Below are 20,025 nucleotides of genomic sequence, written 5' to 3'. Positions count from 1 at the left end.
GGAGATACATCCAAGACAAACCACATTTCTGGTATGTTTAGTTTGGTGTTTGGGTTTTTGGGTTTTTTTAACATGGGCAGAACTGGTCTGTGAGACCAGTGGTGGTTCCATCTTCGCATGGACAGTGCACATAGTGGGCACTGCTGTGAAGTGACACTTCATTCTGAGGCATGATTTTGTGAATCTACTGCTATGTTTCTTTTCCCTGTTAAATTTCTTACAAAAGTTTTTTTTTTTAAGTAAATTTCACCTTTTTTTAATAAATAATACAAGAGCAGCATCTCAGTTCCCCAACTTGTACATTAAAAATGTATTTTGAAAACAATACACTTTTATCTTAAACCACCTGTTTCAGCTCTTAAAGCTTTTGTCTGATTATCCCAAATCAGGGCATCTTTTTAAGCAAAACTGTTTTATACAAGTTATATAAAAGACCATTTCATACAAAAATGTGCCCTCTCCAGGAGAGTCTGAAAATGCAGTGTTGCAAATTAGGCTGAGTGTATTCACCATTTTGCAAGTTTATTTCAGGATTCTCTGATGGCTCTATAAACATCATGTTCAAACTGCCCTGTTAGTTCCAAGAGACCTACAAGAAAGCAATAATTAGCTGCCAGAGCCATGAGCCTCAGTCACTCATTTTTAAGAGTTCTGTTCTTGGTGAACAGTCACATGCCCTTTGTAGAGACAGTTTCAGCTACAGAAAGCTGTCAGCAGAAATATGTTGTAGCAGTACTCATACCAAGACCTCACTGGAGGAGAACAAGACACCTGATGGAGGGGAGGGAAAGGCTACCTGTGAAACAGGCAGCTTGCTAGTCAACAACACAAGGACAGTCATTCTCTACTAAGAGACAGCCACCAGATGAAGACAAGCCATCGGACTAACTTTGTGTCCACTAATAATTCGATAATGCAAATTAAGGTTAGGAACAGCTTGACTCTGCTGTATTTAGAGCTATACTGTCTCAGCGTGCATTCTGCTACAGCATTACGGATGCACCGTCCAGAAACAAGGAAAAGCATACTGCTTTGTCTCAGTAAGGAGGCTGGTAAAAATCATGACCATTACCAGAGCAGAGGAATCATTCTAATGCGCATGTAATTGTACTGGCTTCTGTTTCAGTCTGTGAACTGTTCTGTACCCTCTGGCAGCTAGGCCTGCGCTAAGCAGGTATGCCATGACAGCTGCGCAGCCCGAGAGGCCAGCAGCAATCTCCGCCCCATGCAGGCTGCAGCTGAAGCCCTGATAGCCTTTGCTTTGATAAAGCTGCTCTCTCTCTTTGCACACTGATGAATTATAAGCCTCCAGCAGAAAATGGAAGAAATAGTACAGAGCAGGCACCATGCCAATTGCAATCACTGTGTCCAGGACACATTCAAGTAGGAGCCATGCTGGGAAATGCCATGGTAACCGTAGAACACCAACCACAATAAGAACGCAAGACAAGACCAGGAGACACCCTCCCACGGCCATTGCTGCCCTCGCAATTGGCAGCTTTAGTAGGTAGAAACGCTGGTCAAGCTGCTGGGCTTTCTCCCCGTCTGCTCCGCTAAAGCCACTGTAAGCCCCGCCGTACTGGTAGTAGTAAATGCCCCCCAGGCTGGGAAGGCCCGTGTAGCCTCCCGAGGAGCCGTAGGAGACGGAGCTGCAGACCAGGATCAGCGCGGCGAGTAGCGCTCCCACCATCTGGCAGCAGGCTGCAAGGGGAAGGGCGAAGGTGGGTCTGCGGCCGGAGCGGAGGGCCATCGAGCCCGAGCGGCTCCGGCGGCCAGGAAGGGGCCGCTCCCCGGGACGGGAAGCCGCGCCGGGCAGTCTGCTCCAGCGGGACGAAGGAAGCGGCTCCCGAGCCACGGCGGCGGCCCCGCAGCCCCCTCCCGCCCCGCTCACCCCTGGCCGTGCGCAGGTACCGGCAGCGACGGCACTCCAACAGCCCCGGCGCGGCGGCGCGGCTTCTCGGCGGCCCCTCCGGCCCCGCTCCGGGCACGGCGCTGCAGGGAGACGGCGGCGGGGATATAGCAGCGACCCGCCAGAGCTCCTCACGGCCGCCTGCCCGCCCTGTCCCGTCCGGTGCCCGGGCCCCTTACGGCCGCCTGCCCGCCCCGCCGAGCCCCGTCCCGCCCGACCGCCCGGGCCCCTCACAGCCGCCTAGCCCGCCCCGTCCCGCCCGACCGCCCGGGCCCCTCACGGCCGCCTAGCCCGCCCCGTCCCGCCCGACCGCCCGGGCCCCTCACGGCCGCCTAGCCCGCCCCGTCCCGCCCGACCGCCCGGGCCCCTCACGGCCGCCTGCCCGCCCCGCCGAGCCCCGTCCCGCCCGACCACAGCCAAGGCCCCTCACGGCCGCCTGCCCGCCCCACCCCTCACCGCCCGACCGCCCCGGTGCGTCCCGTCCGCGGGGCGCGGGGGCTGCTCCGCTCCGCCATGGCCCGGCGTGGCCGCGCTCCGCCGGCGGTGGGGGCGGAAGGCCGGGCCGGGCCGGGCCGCGGGGCGTTCGACGCGGAGCTAGTGCCGGCGCGGCGTGCGGTCGCACCGCGGGCTGGTGCGACCTCCGTCCCCTCCGCCCGGGGCTCGCCTCAGCCCTGGCGGGCTCCTCCCAAGGGCGGTGAACGGCGCCGGCCGTGGCCGGGCCCTGCCCCGCCCGAGGGAGGTGTTCGGAGGGCAGGTGGCGGGCCGCTCCCTTCGGCCCACGACGCCTGGTGGCGACAGGGTGCGGGAGTTCCCCAGCTGCCATACAGCAAGTGCTTGTTTGCACCGACTGGACACGGAGCACCGACTAGTCTTCCCAAGAGCCGCTTTTTCCTGTGCTGTGGGTTTTGGTGAAAGTGTTCTGCATTCAGCTCCTCCTGTCCCTCTGTTCCCTTCTCAAACCCAAGTCCCAGCCTTTTCAGTCTCTCCTGACACAGTAGTGGCACCATTCCCTTTGTTGTATCAGCTGCCCTTCTCTGGACCTTCCCTAACTCCCCTAAATCCATCGTGTGATGTGGTGACTAGACTCTATGCAGCACTCGAGACACGAGTGCACCAGGGGTTTGTATCACAGCAGAATGACTGCCTCTGCCTTGTCCTCTGCTTCTCCTGGCAACACATTGCGTTTTGTTTCTTCTCCAGCTGCCCACGCATGCGGAGCCTGTGTCTCCAGAGGACCGTCATCAACACCTTGGGATCTGTCCTGCAGTGCGACTGCCAGGTTCCAGTTCAGCACTCTGCAGGTCACGTTCAGGTAGTTTTCTTTAGATGCGTTACCTTATATTTATCCATACAGAATCAAATAGACCTCTTCTGTGTCTGTTTGCTGGAGGCCACTTCAGACAATATGATGTGACCTTTTTATCAGCTGCCCCATTTCCATGTACAATAATGTCCTGCTGCCCAGTGGGACTGGCTGCCATCCCATCCCAGGAGGCTGCTGAGCACAACCATCACCTTCCAGCAAAGGAGGCAATGAATTGTTCCTTTGTTTATTCGTGGTTGCTGGAGTGAAGGCAAGCGCCTAAGATCTCACCCATGCACAAATGTAAGAAGCATTTCCCAGGGCTGGTAAGGGCAGAGCTGCTTCAGGAAAGGCTGTGTGTCATGGGAAAAAAATAAACACCGAACAATTCAGAAACACAGAGGGAAGAGTAGAAAACTCCACAGCCAGAGTGAATGCTTTTATCCAGGAGTTTGACCAAATGCTGCCTGGAAAAGATTTAGCATTGCAGAGAAATACTTTAGTTGCATTTCAGGAAAACAGACTTTTAGGGAAACAGGGTTACACCATGAGGTCTCAGACATTGTCTGAATATGTGCCCCAAGAGGTCCAAATTTGTCACTAAGATGCAGAAACACATTTCCTCCATCTGTAAGATTGGCAGCAACAGAACAATTTCTTCACCTTTCTGTCCTTGCACGAGCAACAACAGCAACAACCCTAACAGATTGATACCATGAAAAGCCTATAAACTGCAGGACTTCTGCACCTCAGCACTGTAGGAAAACACTCTCCTCAACATTTTGCCTGACTCTATGAAGGACAGGAGATCTGAAAACTCATCTTAAAATTTACTTAGTTTGGGAAAGAGAAGCAAAACAAAAGAATTCTTTGTTCAACACCCAGTTCAGAGGGGACAGGTGCTGGATGATGATGATGACATAGGAAATGAGGACACCATAGGGAGCTTAGGATGAGGGCTCTGGAGAAAGTGCAGATGCTCAGCAGTGAGGCTGTTGCATGCACCTTTTGGTGTACATACGTTGCATCACTCATGTTCATGTGTCGGAACCCAGGCCTCCTTGCTGCCACGCATAGGATGAGCTCAAAAGCTCTAGCAACCCTTTGTATACTTCTAGGATCACGGGCAGTGCCATTTTGCGTAGCAGAGCTTCTAACTGCCATGAGAGGGACACGAACAACTAAGCTGAATAACTGTGGGTCACAAGAAGGGATTAAATAAGTGTTTCTTACACAGAGTGTTGCTGCTGGTCATCCAACAACCTGACCTGAAGCTTTCTTTGGAATTTGTGATGTGCTGGAATTACTTGTTCAAAGAGAGAGCTGGGAAGCACTGCTCTGTTGATTTGGTGATGCATTCAGTGTTTTACTAGAGTGTTTGCTGCCAACAAGTGAGGTACAAACTTCAGGTCATTGTAGAACTGAGTTGATCTTACTCCATTTCTGTTGCTATATCGAGAATTGTTAAAAAAATGCTTTGCATCACTCCTGCTCAAAGTACCACAGCTAGGCTTGGTCAGCGTCATCTTCTTGATTCCTATTCTCACTGCCACAAGTAGCAGTCAGCAGAAGACAGCAACAGGAAGCTGAGGACACCGATATTAATCTTCACCTCTGCTTTGGCTTCTCTTTAATTGTTTTTATTTTTGGCTCTTATGTTTCTGGCTGCTCCTGATGTCATTGCTGCACTAAGGGGAGGGAAGGGCCTGGCCTGGCTTGCCATGGGCCAAGAGCTCTGACCTGGTTCAGTGCCCTCCCTGGGAACTTGGAGGGCGAAGTGGAAGGAGCAAGTCATGAACTGCCTCATATTCCTCCAGTGTGAGGCAGCTGGGAGCTGCAGCACAATCACTGCTGAACACTACAGCCAAATTTATTGACTGTCCCACATAAATAAATAGTCACGGGAACAATGAGCGCAGCATGATGATGATGCAGCAGTGCTGCAGAAAAGAACTGGAGGTTATTGTGAATGATAAACTGAACTCAAGTCCACAATGTCATCCTGTTGCGAAAAAAACTAACATTGCTAGGGTGTATAAACAGGAATGTCACATGTAGGACACGTGAAGAAATTCTTCTGCCCCGTGCTTCAGCACTGGTTAGGCCTTCAGTCTTGCACACTGTGTTTCCAGAGACAAGTACATCAGCTGGAGGGGATCCAGAGGAAAACAAAAGAAAGCTCTAGAAATACAACCTGTGAGAAAAAGATTGATCTCAGTCTTCTCATTTGACACAACAGGTGTCTGTTAACAACTTGCACGCTTGTTAATAGGGAGATCTCTTAACAACTTGCAAACTTGTAAAAAAACTGCTGTCAAGAGGAGGGGAATATTTTGTTCTCCCTATCTGCTGTTGGCTTGGTCAGCAAGCAGCGAGCTTAGCTTGAAGCAAAAAGGATATGATTTAGGCACTCCCAAAAGAACACAATACTTATTCCACAGACACGGAGTCCACCACTTTGTAAGGAGAGGAGCAGCTGCTGCTGGAGCAGATTGGTTGGGCAGATGGTGGCTTTCCATCACAGGGGTTCAAATTCAGTCATGAGTGGGGCTGGTTTGTCTGTGCTCTGAGAGAAGGGGGTGCCTGGTGCTGCCCACCCCACGCACTGCAAGCTCATGGTGTTGCCTTGCCCCACAAAGCCACTGTGCCCCTTTCCATCCCATCCCCATTGGCTGGTCACTGTCCCTGTGGCTTCAAGGCCATCAAGGGGGCAGCTGCCACAACAAAGCGTGCAAAAGCTCAAGTCTCTGAAGTCCTAACTCAAACACAGGGTATACACTTACATAATGTTTACCTGGATGTAAGCAAAACACAAGGCTGGACAAGGTGTTTCTCTTCACTGTGCCTGTACCCAGGAGCCACTAACACTCACACTTTGTGGAGCATTCCTCTCAGCATCTGTAACAGGGCTTGCAAGTCTTTCATTGTGGCTGTTGGGCCTGTAGCTCACCAGTGCTTCCAACTCTCCATGAACCTGGAGTGCACTCTGTGTCTCTCAGCATGCCTACAAGGGACTTGGTGCCCAGGCTGAGCGTGCAAGGGCCCTGATAGCTGCTGGACTCCTTCCCCTCCCCAGTGCTGCAACGGTCCGTGGCTGGGAAGAGCAATCTGGATTGCCCAGCACAGCTGGTATCAAGTTGCAGCACTGCATTTGCAGACACTGGGATTGTGGGAGGCCCACAGGATGCCATGGTCATGAAAGCATTTGGTTTTTACATTCCCTAGTTTCCCTGACGGAGGGAAATTGCAACTGTAGGAGGTAGGACTCATTAAGGCAGGTGTATTAAAGCAGCTGTTTTCAGCCTGGCCCAGGGCCTGCAGAAGAGAGCTCTACCAGGAGCCTCAGTGATACCAGAGTATCACTGTCCCTACTGCAACGCCCTGCATTCATGCACGGTGTGAACCACCTTGTTGCACTTTCAAAAGAAGTGCAGAGATCAGACAGGCCCCAGGTGCCAGTGCTCCCCTTTCCAAAGCCCAGCTCACATAGCTGGCAAGAGCACCCCGCAAACTGCTTGCTGTACACAGGCTACTTTTCCAGAATGAGGCTTCTCTAGCTAGACTCTGCAATTTGCCTTTTAATGTCTTTCCTGTTTTCATTTCTGAGATCAAATCAAAATTGATCCTAAGTACAGGCAGATAGATAAAGTAGCTACTGTATATTTTTGAGTCACTTGGTTACTGGCTTTGAGTCCCTCTTCTGTGGGTTGTGTCATCTTCCTGGCTCTTAAACACAATGTTTGCACGGCTTTGTAGAATCTAGCTGGGGGCTTTTTTTTGAGCTTTCTGCTCTGATTGTGCAAAGAGATAAGAGGTGCTATGCTCGATTTCAAGTGAATGCTGGGCAATGAAGATTGCTGGAGGCACAACCATCATTGCAGTTTCATCAGAGACTCATACAGATATATGTAGGTTTGGCACAGCAGTCCCGTCCACACCACCAGGCAGATTTAACTGTGAAGATGTGCATTTTCAGAGTGCCCATGTGACCTGACCTGTAACAGACAAGGTTTGTCCCTTGCATTTCAGACCTGCTGCAGTGTTATAGAGATAAGTATGCTGTGGGAATCCATAAACAGTCACAAAATTAATGAGACCCAAGGAGGCTTCATGGCTGTTTGCTCATCTAAATGAGAGATTAACAATAAATTGATTAAAAAAGAAAAAGGGAAAAAAAATCACATATTTGGTTATTAAAAGCTGATTCAACTGGAAATGCAGAGACCAAACAGGGATTAGGTCACACGCATATTTGTGGATACCAGCCCTGAACTGGTTGGGGCTGTACCAGTGTCAGAAAGGAGCAGACGGAAACTGCTGAAAATAAAAGCAAAATGTGAGGCAGTAACTAGTAAAGTTATTTGCTATTGACCTTGGTGGATTTTTGTGCAGAGTATCAGTTGGACGTCTGTCCCTGTAGCAGCACACCCTGAATGGGGGTGCAGGGCATATGGGCAAAACTTTACTGGTGCATGTCCTACCTGCAGCGTGACAGAGACACAGGTTTGTCAGTTCAGTGACGCCTGAGCCTGTGCTCCACTCAAGCAGCCATTTGTCAGTCCTGCTTTGTAACTGTGGCTGGTACTGGAAGAGGGAACTGCTTGCTCTTGCTGGCTTGGCCTCTGTTCAGAGAAACGGGACTCTGGGCCATCCCGGTATCAGAGCAAGGCAGTACTAAAAAGCATTGAAGCCATCACCAGTTTCTCCTTCCCCTAGGAAGAGACAAAAATTGCTCAAGCTACACAAGAAAGAAGGAGCTGAAGAGATATGCAACAAGATACCTGTGGGGGAGAGCCACTGAGGTAGAGGAGCAAACTGCAGGGGGGAGGCTAGTCAGGACTAGTGGGGTACAGAAGTCCTGACAGTCAAGACAGCCAGCAGCCTTGCTGGCAGAAATGCATCCTGCAGGGTATGGCCACCTCTTTCACAGCACAATACAAGGGGTGTCTTGGCCATAGTTGTAGAATATGAAGTGCTGAGCTGTGAGCTCATGCTTCAGCCCCGGGAGGCTCTGTGCACCACAAGGTGGTGGGGGGCTGCAGACCCCATGTGAGTGCATCCAGAGAAGGACTGGAGTCATGCAGAGAGAGGAGAAAGGCATAGCAATAGCAGGAGAAACCACTGACCCTGTTGTACGCCACTGTCCTCGCCCTGCTTCTGCCCAGGTCCTCAGCCTTATGTAAGTGGGTCTACTTATGTCTCCAGAGCCGCATTTTTTTTCCCCTCTTGGCAGCAGGCTTCCACTGTGCCCTCCCCTGAACCCCACTGCTGTGTGCAGTATTATGGGTAGAGCTCTGGTTGCGTCAACTTCAGGGTTGTTGCTAGGCAGAACATGCAGCATCGTCCTTGAGGCCTCACAGTTAACCCTGGCAGGGCTGCAGCATGGCAAGACATGGGGCCAGCTGGGCTAAGCGAGACAATAACCCATATGTGCTTGGAGAGGGTCTGCATGAACTTCTGAAGGTCAATCATGTCAGGCTTCAGTAAAAAGAAGAGAGAAAATAGTCTGGAACGGTGCAGCTCTCAGCAGAGTCCAAGCAGTTTCAATACAAGACATTTCTCTGTGGAGTCGTCCTGGTTTCAGGAGTGTTTTTGAAAGGTGCTATTCCTTGTCCAAAGCTACTGTGAGAGGCCTGCCAGCCAGTCTGGAGGTGAGGACCCTGGCCGGACCCTCTGGTTGCACCCTACCACCTCCCAGCCTGCCTCCAGCCTCGAGTCCCTGGCCCCCACTGTGGCCTCAGCAGTGCCCATTGCAGCACTGTGGTCAATGGCAGGCCATGACTCCCCAGCAGCATCACCCCAGCCCCAACACTGAGGGAAAGAGCCACTGCTTGTGCATGGGGAGGTGCAGCCCTATTGCTGGTGGTGTAGTGAGCATGGGTTGAGTGCAAGTGGTCCCTCCTCCTCCCACACAGGAGCAGGTGTAAACAGGCAAAAATCACAGTGAATGCTGGCCTCTGCAATGAAGACGTCAACAGTCTGGGTGCAAGAAGATTCGCAGGATCCCTCTTGTCCCTGAGCCACTCTTTGATCTCCAGCCATTTGCTGCCAAGGCAGGAAGGGAAGGCCTGGAGCAGCCCTTGGAAGACAGGGAGGGTGCAGATGCCTCTCATTTATCCCAGGCCTGCAGGAGTCAAGGGACAGGAAGGCATAGATTTCACATCACTTAGCAAAAAAGGGCCTTCTGGGAATGGTGTCATCTGTGCTTTGCAATATCATCAGAGCGGGAAGAATTGCATCATTTCTGATGAATTGCCAAAATTATGAGTTTGCTTGGGCCTTGCAGTGACAAAAAAAAACCCAAAAAACCCAACCCAAACCCTAAACCTATGGCAACTTGAGCTTCCTTTAACCCTTCAGGTCCTGGTGCCTCCAAGACACCAGCTAGGGAAGTGCCTGCCTCCCTTCAGCCTATGGAGGAAGATGTCTCCCGATTGTAATGATGCCACAAACTGTCCTTTCTCAGCTGGTGCACTGGGAGCCCAGAGCGTTTGAGGTCAGGACAGACTGATGCTTTCCACAGGCTTTGGGGTCCATCAATCCACTCTTGGTGCGTTACAAGGTGCTAGGGCTGGACTACCTGGACTCTGTGCAGATTTGCTCCCCACAGTCTTTGAGGGCTGAGGGAAGTGATGCCAAAGGGTGACAGCCCAGGGCCTCCAGGAAGCCAAGCTGTGTCCCTCTGTAGGCTGCCCCCAGAAAGAGTTAATGTGCAGGCATGTTCCAGCTGTTTGAAGTTAACACAGTTGCAATGGGGAGGAGAGGGCGTTTTTGGGTGGGGAGAGCAGCCCTCTCTGTGAGCCAATCCCTAAACAATTCAGTCCCAACGCCCAGTTTTGGGGCTTATTTCACGGGCATGAATTTGCAGGAAGTTCTTCTCAAGGGGATTTATCCTGGATGAAAAGTAGGGACTGGGCCCCCAAGCTTGTTGGTGTCTTCCTCTCTGTGCTGTAGAAGGTAAAGTGCTATGCTCTAGTACCTTGCTTCTTTCAGGGGGAGAAGTGGGGAGAGCTTTCCTGGCTGCCTACATTGAAGGTATCTATTGTGCCTGTGTCTGTAGCTCCCCTTTGCATGAGAACCATGTTGCAGAGTGGTGTGAAGGCTCCACTGGGATAGACTCTGCACTGTGCATTTGGGACTCAGCCCTGCTGTTGAACTGAGATATATGGCTCATTTCTCTACTCAGTTTTTATGTAGCCTGGCTGCATGTTTCTTCAGCTGCCTTTCTTTTGGTAGAAAGGAGACCCAGAAGGTATTAGCAGCAGAGAAGCTTAAGTCTTGCTTTGTGACCCTGTTAGATCAGCCTGAGTTGCTGTAAACAGGCTAATGAGGCACTGCTGGCAGAGTAACTGCAGCAGCATGGGGCATCTCTAGGTGCAAATTTCACTGAAGCAGTGAGAAGTTTGTTCAGATGGCAAATCCTGCCTGAACCAGGCAATACTACAACCCTTCCAGCTCAGTCTCTGCAGCAAGGAAGGGGTACCTGTGTTGTGAATATCTGCGAGCATGGAGCTAAGTCATTACCATTAAGAAAGGGCCACTGTTCACTGAATTGCCTTTCAGTGGAGTAGAGAAATAGGGCAGTACAGAGAGCGTAAGCAGTTTGTGGCAGGATTACAAGATAGTGTGCCGGTATCAGCAATAACAGGCTTGCTGGCTCAGGAGGTCTCTGCCTGTCCTGTGCCCTATTCCTAACATTCTGCAGGTGGAAAGCCCAGAGTCAGCAGCAGTTCATAAGTAAGGCTTTTGCTGGCTGGGTCTGGCTTGTCCTCTGGGTATACGTGCTGGGGTGCGTGGGTCACTTTTGTGTGTGTTTTTGGGCCTAGAAGGCACCTGTTCCTCTGCTATGCCTTGCTTGTTACCCAGCCTTGAGCAAGACTACAGGCCCTTTGCTTAGGGTAGTGCCACCTCCCTGATTTTCCTCTTGGCTGTACCAGTCTTGCTCCATTTTCTAAGCACTGCCTTTTGATCTAGGGTCTCTGGGCTGGGCTGTTGCTCCCTGTTGCTCTGCTGACAGAGGCAAGTGTCTGTAACCTATATGCTGCCACTGCACAGGGCATCCTGATAACGTTGGACCAGAACTACCTTTTTGGCATCTGAGATCTGATTTAAACAGTGCTGTGTTTCTGTCTACAGACTGGAGGGACTTTCTGGATGTGAATACACACAGTGGGCTGATCCTTGTGGTTGCAGCTTGAGGTGTGCAAGTTGATAGCTGGGGAAGGAGGGGGGTGTCCTAGCTCTGACCTTCTGTCAGTGGAACATTGAATCTGCAGTCAAGCAGTGACTACAACATGCTGCTAACTCTTGACTGCTGGCTTTAGCAGGGCCTGCTCCTCCTCAGCACAGCAAGTCCATGCTAGGCAGTGGTGCAGCTAGCACAGAGACGTGCCTTTATCTTTCCCACTGCATTGTGCTCTCACTTATGTCTGGGGTTTCACTCCATCCTGGCCCTGAATACAGCCCTACTTGCTGCTGCTGACTGAGTTGTCATAGGCAGTAGGTAGGGTCTACAGATTTCAGAAGTTTTACTTCCGGAGAGTCATGGTCTGTGTCCCCAAACAGCAGATCCCTTGTTTGGCATATGTTAACTAAGCCCAGGAAATCCACTTCACACTGACAGCTCTCAGGATGGACTCATACCTGATCCAAGTGAATGGCCACGGAGATCATGCCCCTATGCTGGATGTTCATCTCAAGACCAATAGGAACAGTATGTCGCTGGGGAAGGTGAAGGGCCGGAAGCCAAGATGGGCTGTCAGAGCTTCTGAAATGTCAAAGAAGACTTTCAATCCTGTCCGAGCCATCGTAGACAGCATGAAGGTGGAGCCCAACCCAAAGAAAGCTATGATCTCCTTGTCCTTAGGTGAGTGTAGTGCTGTGGCTGAAGCCTCCAGGCAGTGGGGTCAACTGTGTGGCTGGCAGATTGCAGGGCTCTGAAGCACAAAGCTTGTGCGAACACCCAGGGATAGGCCAGACAACCACACAGCACTGTGCCTGTCACAGATCAGTGAGAACTTTACTATTTTTCAATCTTTGAAAAGGAGACCCGACGGTCTTTGGAAACCTTCCCACAAATGATGAGGTCACGCAGGCTGTGAAGGAGGTTTTGGACTCAGGACGTTACAACGGTTATGCTCCATCTGTTGGTAAGTTGACAAATCTCTTCCTGTGAGAGTAGGATGAAGGCATGTGCCAGCTCCTACCCCACAGCAGGTATATGGAGCCCACAGGCATCTTTCCAGCAGCACCCTGCAGCTGCCCTCACCAACAGTCTGATGAGCATACAAGCATGTGTATCCCCTGGATACACCTGAGTGCCCTTCCCTGCAGGATCTGTTTGAGGCCCAGAGCCTCCTGCAGAAGCCATGTTTGCTTCCCCCAGTCATTAGAGCAGGGCTCAAGACTGTGTCTCCCTGCCATGGGTTGCAGCCGAGTTCCTTTCTGATCTGCCTTGGCCAGGGCTCCCTCTGGGCTCCCTGACTTCACAGACAATGAGCCTTGTTTGCAGTTAGTGCAAGAAGCATGCATAGAGCATGCCTGCCTCACAGGACACTCCATGTGACGACAGGGAGGGCTGCCCCTGTGCCATCACTAAACAATGAAGGCTGTGCAATAGCACCTGGCCTCCTGCTGGGTCAGAGCAGCTCCCTGGCTACCCTCCACCCTGCCCCTGTCAAGTTCTGTGTCCAGGACATGCTGGGGCCAGAGCCTGCCTCCCTGCCCAGGGTCTGTCCCTGCTCTTGGCCTGCCTGGCCCAGCCTACGGGCTGCACGGTGCTTGGCCTGAGGCAGGACAGTCTCTGCCACCTTGGGACAGTGTCGCTGACAAATGGACTTCTGCCAGCTGGGCAGCAGCTGTGAGCCTTGTACTGGCAAGAAAAAGGAAACAGTCTGTAAAAACCTCCCTTCCATGTTTGGCTCTTCTTTCCCAGGCTACCAGTCCTGCCGGGAAGCAGTGGCCGCATACTACAACTGCCCAGAGGCACCACTGGAGGCCCAGGTACTGATGCCCAGCTGAGGCACTCCCGCTGCAGCGCAGGCAGGGTGCTGCTGCCTGTGCCTACACCACACGGCATGGGGGCCCTGCCCCAGCTCTCTCCTTCCCCTGCCCAGCTGTGGGACTGAAGGCTAGCCCATGACCTTGGCCCACAGCAGCCTCTTGCTGCTCTCATTCCCTGCCCTGAGCCCTTTTCCTCCAGCCTCCTCAGGAGGAGGCTGAGCTCTCCAGCTGTTGGAGGTTTCCTGCTTTCAGTCAGGCTCTGGACTTGTCTCTTGCTGAGAAGCTCTAACCTGGCAGAGCCTGGGCATTATGTCACTCCTACGTGGCTGGGGCACTTCAGAGTGGCTGTGCTTTCTGCTGACTCCTCTGTGCTCTTGGTAGGATGTCATCTTAACGAGCGGCTGCAGTCAGGCCATAGAGCTTGCCTTGGCAGTGCTGGCCAACCCAGGCCAGAACATCCTGGTGCCACGACCTGGCTTCTCCCTCTACAAGACTCTGGCATTGTCTATGGGGATTGAGGTCAAACTCTACAACCTCTTGGTAAGTGGTGGCAGGCCTGGAAGGGGCAGCCATGACACTTCTGTCTCAAAAACCCTGGTCCTGCCTGGGAAGTGGGTGAAGAGGACCTGAGCAACCCCGGTCACCCTGTCACACCTCACCCTGTGTGGCAAGTACAGTTCCTCAGCTGTTACTTCCCCTTCTTTTCACTTTACTAGCCAGAGAAGGCCTGGGAAATTGATTTGAAGCACTTGGAGTCTCTGGTGGATGAGAAGACAGCTTGCCTTATTGTGAACAACCCGTCGAACCCCTGTGGCTCTGTGTTCAGCAAGAGCCACCTCCAGAAGATCCTGGCAGGTGAGCCTGCTTGTGTGTATCTAGGGCATGGCTGCAGTCTAGTATCTGCCCACGTTGCCTATGTCTCGATTACTGCAGCACCATGGGCCCAGGGCTTTGCTTCTCTCCTCATGACTAACTCCAGCTCAGGAAGCAGGGCTTGCTCAGTGTGAAGGTGTTGCCCTATCTGGGCAAGAACATGCAGAGGCTGTGTCTTGCTCTTCCTCAAACACTCTGTGTGGCTTGGACTGCTCATTTCTTCACTCTGGCTCTGCAGAGGGAGTGTTCACAGGGAGCCCTACGCTTCCTGAGCCCTGGCCTGTCAGTGGGAGGGCTGTGCTGCCTGCCCCCCCCCAGGTGAGCGCAGAACTAGGCTCAGCCAGGGCAGGGATCTCCAATGCTTGGACTCTCCGAATGAACAGTCTGTAGGAGGAAGATCGGGACCCTCTGCCCTGGGACAGAGCTTCCCTCGGAGCCCTGCCAGGCCCTGCAGCAAAGGGCGAGTCTGCTCCCATGGAGGATGCAGGGTGGCCAAGCTGAATATCCTCTCTCCTACAGTGGCATCAAGACAGTGTGTGCCCATCCTTGCTGACGAGATTTATGGAGACATGGTGAGTGTCAGTTGCAGTTCTTTGCACCCTCATGCTGCCTGTCTTTTCTGATGCACTTACCCTTTGGCTGTGGCAGCCAGGTCTCTAGAGGTGAGTGACAGCTCTACTCCCCTCTACTGTGTCTGGGTCCATGCCTAGAGCTCCCAGCCCTCTGGTTTGCAGTCCTGGAGCTCATGTCCAGCTCCTTTCCTCTTCCCAAACAGAATTGCACTTACCATGTTCATACCTTGAAGCTGGGAGCTTTCACCATCAATTTCGCATCACTTCCCTGACTGCCTTCTTGTTGTGCCTCATGCACACCTCATGCACACACAGCTCTCACAATAAGAGGCGGGGACAGCCCTAACACAGCCTCCTGTCACAGGTGTTTGCTGACTGCAAATATGAACCCATTGCAACTCTCAGCACCAGTGTGCCAATCTTGTCCTGTGGTGGCCTGGCAAAGCGGTGGCTAGTCCCTGGCTGGCGGATGGGCTGGATCCTAATTCATGACAGGAGAGACATCTTTGGTAATGAGGTGAGAACCGCTGAGTGTTGCTGTCATGGCAACAGCCCTGCAGTGTCTTCAGTGTGTGGATCACCAGGGGTTTAACTGATACAGGCAGGCATGCACTACTCTTCTGCTCTCACAAGGATGCCACCCAATTGCTTACATGCTTTTCTGCACCTCTAGGCTTTTCATGTCCCTTCCTTACTCCATCTGCTCCCATACATGACCTTCTACCCACATTTACACTGTAACACACTCCTTGTCTCTGCTGCTCTTTCATAGATGCCTTGTCCTTTTTGTATGCTTCTAATTACTTCTCTTCTCAAATAGCTCCAGTGAAGGTATACTGAAGGTATTGCATGGCTTATCCAGCATGTGGACTCCATGTGTGGTCTCTGTGTACTCTTATATGGTTTCTTTTAAAAGTAAGAGCAAAGCATCTTGCAGTGCTGCCAGTGTTTTATCTGGCTATTTGTTCAGCTGTGTTACAAGAACAACCATCTACTGCAATGACCCTTCCACCTAGAGGGCTTCCTGCAGAGGAAGAGGGAGAAGAGAGGACCAACTGAGTGAGCAGAAGAGCTAATGTTAGTTGTCCCTACCTGGCTTTGAAAGCGTGGATTGTGGGTCCAAACTTAAGGGAAATGCAAAGTGGTATTTGGAACAGCTCTGGCTTTATTTGTATTAGCTATATTCCAGCCTGATTTGAGTCAGATTGGGAAGCTCCAAAGGTTGTCTCTGTTGGCATTACAGTATGCAACTGAGAATGACACTGTAAATAGTCTGTGAATACCTGGCATATAGTCAAGCAAATGTTCTTTAGTACTCTGTATGCTCACTGAAGAGAGGGGTGTGAACAGCTGTAGAAATATGGAGAGTAGGCCTTGGAGGTGTCCCTTTCCTTCAGGGAAGCACAGTCTGAGCTGCAAATATCACCATCTTTTTTAAGATCAGGGATGGCCTTCTAAGACTGAGTCAAAGGATCCTAGGACCCTGTACAATTGTCCAAGGAGCACTGGAACGCATCTTGCACCGAACACCCCCCGAGTTCTACCACAACACCCTCAGCATCCTCAAGGTAAACAGGCTGTAACAGGTCAGTACAGTTTGTTCATGGATTGTTTGGAGGGAGTTATATCTCTCTAGCTCATCATCCCTCCCCACCCTGCTTCAAGGTGCAGTTCTGTCTGTGACTAGGAGAGCCCAACGAATCCAACTCCAGCAGGAGACGTGGTAACTGGGGCAGAAATATTGGCTATGATAAGTTTCAGGTAGCCCAGTCCTGCAGCTGGAGCTGGTGACCCAGGGGATGGGTTATTTGGCACTGACCTGCTGACCTCAGCTCAGTCATACCTGATGCACTCAAGGCCATGATCACCCATGCTGTTTGCATTCATTGTCCCTTTATTTGCAGTGGGCAAACCTGTTTATAGTCCTGGTCCAGAGCTTGGCTTCCATTCGCTGAGCTGCTTCCTGGAATTTCTCCTGTTTTGAAATTTCTTCTTTCTGCTTTTCAGTCCAATGCTGACCTTTGTTATGCTGCCTTATCAGCTATCCCTGGCCTACAGCCTGTCCGGCCAGCGGGAGCCATGTACCTCATGGTAAGTGAGGATAGTGACATGCCATTTCCAGATCATCAACGCTCGCACTAGGTCTCATTGCCAGTGCTTGTCAGTGGTTTCAGATTGGTGCTTGGCACCAGGTCTCTGTTACCGTGTATTTTCACATTGCCCTGTGCAGTAGATATATCCCTTGGTCACTTTAGAAGGCCAGAACACGTCGTTCACTTCTCACATAGCACAGGCTGATACATTTCATCCACTTGCTCCTGCACAGAACTCAATGGCTTGTACTTTGCAAGACAATATTGTTTTACCTGGATTTGAAGCCAGCTGGTAATGGGAAGCCCCTATACTACAAGCCAGACTATCATACCTCCTGTTGAATATGTAGCCTTCTTCCTACTAGCCTGTCTGTCTTCTGGCTATGCTGTTGCCTCTTTTTCTGCATTTTTCCATACCTGGTTTTTTTGTGGTTTTTTTTAATCTTTTTATGATGTAGTGCAGTTTCCTTTTTCATCTCAACAAGCTCAATTGAGACATTTAAGTCTCTTAAGTTTAACACATTTTTAATCTTTTTTTTTGTCTCGTACTGTCGCCAGTTTTTCATCAGGTTTTAAAAATGTGGACCCAGAACTGGCGAATACTGCAATAACAGTCTTACTCATGTTCTATAGATAAGTCTTTATCAGCTGACCCTGTTTTGCATCTTACTGATAGCTACACACATCATTCTGCCTATGCTCTTTGCATAGAGGCATAGTTCTAAGATTCTTTCACACCTATTGTATTTCTGCAGTATCTGAACATTTATTTCAAATTTAATCATTTGGTAAAACTTTTCTTCCACTGGCTTTTTCAGAACTTCTGCATGCAAATTATCTCTCACCTGGTTTGTTTAAGAATATTTTAATGAGATGTTTTAAATAATCTTTGGCTATAAACAAATGGCTAGGATATCACTGTCTTTATGTGATAAAGGGACAGCCTCCTTCTTTCCAAATACAGGACAGAAATATTTATTGAAGACTTAAGGATTTCTGTGTCATTTTACCAGTTATATCATCCTACAAGGATCTGTTTTGTTTGTGATATTCTAGACCTTGCTATCTTTCTTTTTTTTTCTTTTTTTTTAAACCAAAACATTAGTTTGGGTTTTTCTGACCGCATGGATTTTTTTCCGTGACAGAATTATTAATGCATATTGACTACAGTTATCTCCCAAGCTCTTTTTTAATACCAGATTTATTCCTTTTCACTTCTAATTGGTTACTGTATCTTTGTGATCGGTTTTTTTACTAAAGTTGTCCTTAACTGAAATTCCAGCTTTAGGTAGTTAATGACTACTTCTTAATGAAGCCCCAATTTTCATTTATATGTTTCTGTTTGTGTCTTACATTCCAGTCAGCCCAAATCACGACCAAAAATTGAGGGCAGACAGCTGCACTTGACTGGGAAGTTGTTGGGCCATGTGGGTAAGCAGGGACACTGCAGATAGTTTTGGTACCCTTGGTTGCTATGTTACATCCCTCTGCTGCAGGTTGAGATTGAGATGGAGCATTTCCCTGAGTTTGAAAATGATGTGGAGTTCACTGAGCGACTCATCTCGGAGCAGTCTGTGTTCTGCCTGCCAGCCACGGTGAGCCTAACGCTGAAAGCCCCAGGGAGCTGTGGGGCCAAAGCATGGGGAAGGAAGCAACAGGGCTTTGCAGCTCTGAGCTCTGGGGACAGGTTGGGAGTTGTGTGTGCAGTGTCCATGGTCTGTAATGGTGTGTATGTGCTGGCTGCGAGCTCCAAGCGCTGTGTGTAGGGATGGGGACTGGCAGCCTCTGGCTGACTAACAGCCCTTGGTCAGGCTGCCAACATCTTCCCAGCTCTAGGCTTGCTCTGCATTTCTCAAGTTGGCAGAGCTGTATCCCTGAATGCTATGTACCCCCACACCTCCTTGCCGAAGCTGCTCTCTCGGAGGCTTGGGACTGCTCCAACCTACGTTTCTTTCTTCACCCTGTTTCCAGTCCCCCACCCCGTAGGCACAGGGATGGACTACAGGCTGAGAACATCTATGCCCTGCGCCCACCTCCTTCCAGCTCCACTTGCAGCATTAAATACAGACTGGGCCTTGGACACTCTCCAGCCCTGTCCTTCCCTAGCTCCTTCCAGCCCATTTCCTGGGTCCTGCATAGTCCATACAGAGTCCTTTGGCCTGTCACCCTCACAGCATCACATCTATACAGATAGAGATGGGAGATTTGCTTGGAGCAGAAAAAACAGTCTCAGTACCTAGCCCTGCTGTCCTCAAGTCTGTCCTACACTGACCATTTTCACTTGCTGATGCAGTACATGGCCCCAAGGCAGGGCTCAAACGACAGTGCTATGCCAGGTAATCTGCCAGCTTCATCTTTTCTCATTTCAGTGCTTTGAGTACCCAAACTTCTTCCGTGTGGTGATCACTGTGCCTGAGGAGATGATCTTGGAGGCCTGCAGTCGCATTCAGGAGTTCTGTGAGATGCACTACCAGGGTGCTGAGGGGGCCCAGGATCTGGAGTGTGACAAGTAGCCACAGCTGATCTCCTCCCTCTGCCAGGCTAGACCTTGTGTGAGGCAGCAGCTAGGCAGGCAGGGCTGCTTCCAGCCAGCCCCACATCCCCCTGCCTGCAAGCAGCTGCTGTCCTACTGCTTCACTTTTTGTGCTCCACAGACCCCTCAGCACTATGGGAAGAAGCAGCCACTTCTCTTTCCTCCACTACTGCAGCTTGCACACCCTCTGGCATCCAGTGCTCGTAGTCTCCATATACTCTTCATGTGTACCCTGTGTTGGACTGTGCTGCCTGCAAACCAGCTGCAGGCAGGGGCATGTGGCTGCTCCTGTGCCAGGCCCCATGTGGCCAGTAGCTCCTGTGCTGGCTGCACTTCCCCTTGGGGACAGGAGAAGGCAACTGTCTCGGAGCACAAGAGAAAAGTACCCACATCTCACTTACCTGTTGTTACCTTAGGAGGCCAGAGCTCTTTATACCAAGCCCTTTGTGTGACAAAGGGAGTAAGTTATTGTGACTTTTTTTATTAATAAACATTCTGACGTGCCCGTCCCTGCACTGTGCTCCTGTTGTGCCAGGTCTCTCTTGGCTGCTGTGTGGGTCACCCTCGCTCAGACCATGGTGCTGCAGTGCCCTGGACCTGCCTCTGCCTTGCAGCTGGCTGCCCGGGCCCTGCCCTGTCACCAGCAGGGGCATGGTGAGAGCGCTTCAGACCCCAAAGGCACCCAACCAGGCCCTGAGGGCAGGATGGGCCCTGCAAGCCTGGCACAGGTGAGAGCTGGC

General features: G+C 51.1%; 2 protein-coding genes across 3 annotated transcripts; one reads left to right on the top strand and one right to left on the bottom strand.

The window, feature by feature from the left end:
• Positions 1 to 505: 505 nt before the first annotated feature.
• On the bottom strand, positions 506 to 2,759 carry MARVELD3 (MARVEL domain containing 3). Of its 2 annotated transcripts, none has more exons than XM_069793157.1 (3): positions 2,366 to 2,759; positions 1,912 to 1,992; positions 506 to 1,701 (listed from the first exon to the last, which is right to left on the bottom strand). In XM_069793157.1, exons 1-3 carry the CDS (start codon positions 2,730 to 2,732, stop codon positions 1,091 to 1,093), a joined length of 1,059 nt encoding a protein of 352 aa, XP_069649258.1. In that variant the 5' UTR covers positions 2,733 to 2,759; the 3' UTR covers positions 506 to 1,090. The 2 variants fall into 2 exon arrangements, with proteins under 2 accessions (XP_069649258.1, XP_069649259.1); XM_069793158.1 differs by having other exon boundaries at positions 1,892 to 1,992; positions 2,366 to 2,573.
• A 7,267-nt stretch (positions 2,760 to 10,026) lies between these two features.
• Positions 10,027 to 19,805, top strand: TAT (tyrosine aminotransferase). The gene is made up of 12 exons (XM_069793155.1): positions 10,027 to 10,169; positions 11,836 to 12,078; positions 12,257 to 12,361; positions 13,147 to 13,214; positions 13,596 to 13,754; positions 13,931 to 14,069; positions 14,607 to 14,659; positions 15,024 to 15,176; positions 16,099 to 16,227; positions 16,667 to 16,750; positions 18,249 to 18,347; positions 19,122 to 19,805. The coding sequence occupies exons 2-12, from the start codon at positions 11,844 to 11,846 to the stop codon at positions 19,263 to 19,265; spliced, it is 1,368 nt and encodes a 455-aa protein (XP_069649256.1). The 5' UTR covers positions 10,027 to 10,169; positions 11,836 to 11,843; the 3' UTR covers positions 19,266 to 19,805.
• The last annotated feature ends 220 nt before the right edge of the window (positions 19,806 to 20,025 follow it).

Source organism: Haliaeetus albicilla, chromosome 10 (assembly GCF_947461875.1).
Source record: "Haliaeetus albicilla chromosome 10, bHalAlb1.1, whole genome shotgun sequence".
NCBI classification, from domain to species: domain Eukaryota; kingdom Metazoa; phylum Chordata; class Aves; order Accipitriformes; family Accipitridae; genus Haliaeetus; species Haliaeetus albicilla.
This window is presented reverse-complemented; position numbering and strand designations above follow the sequence as displayed.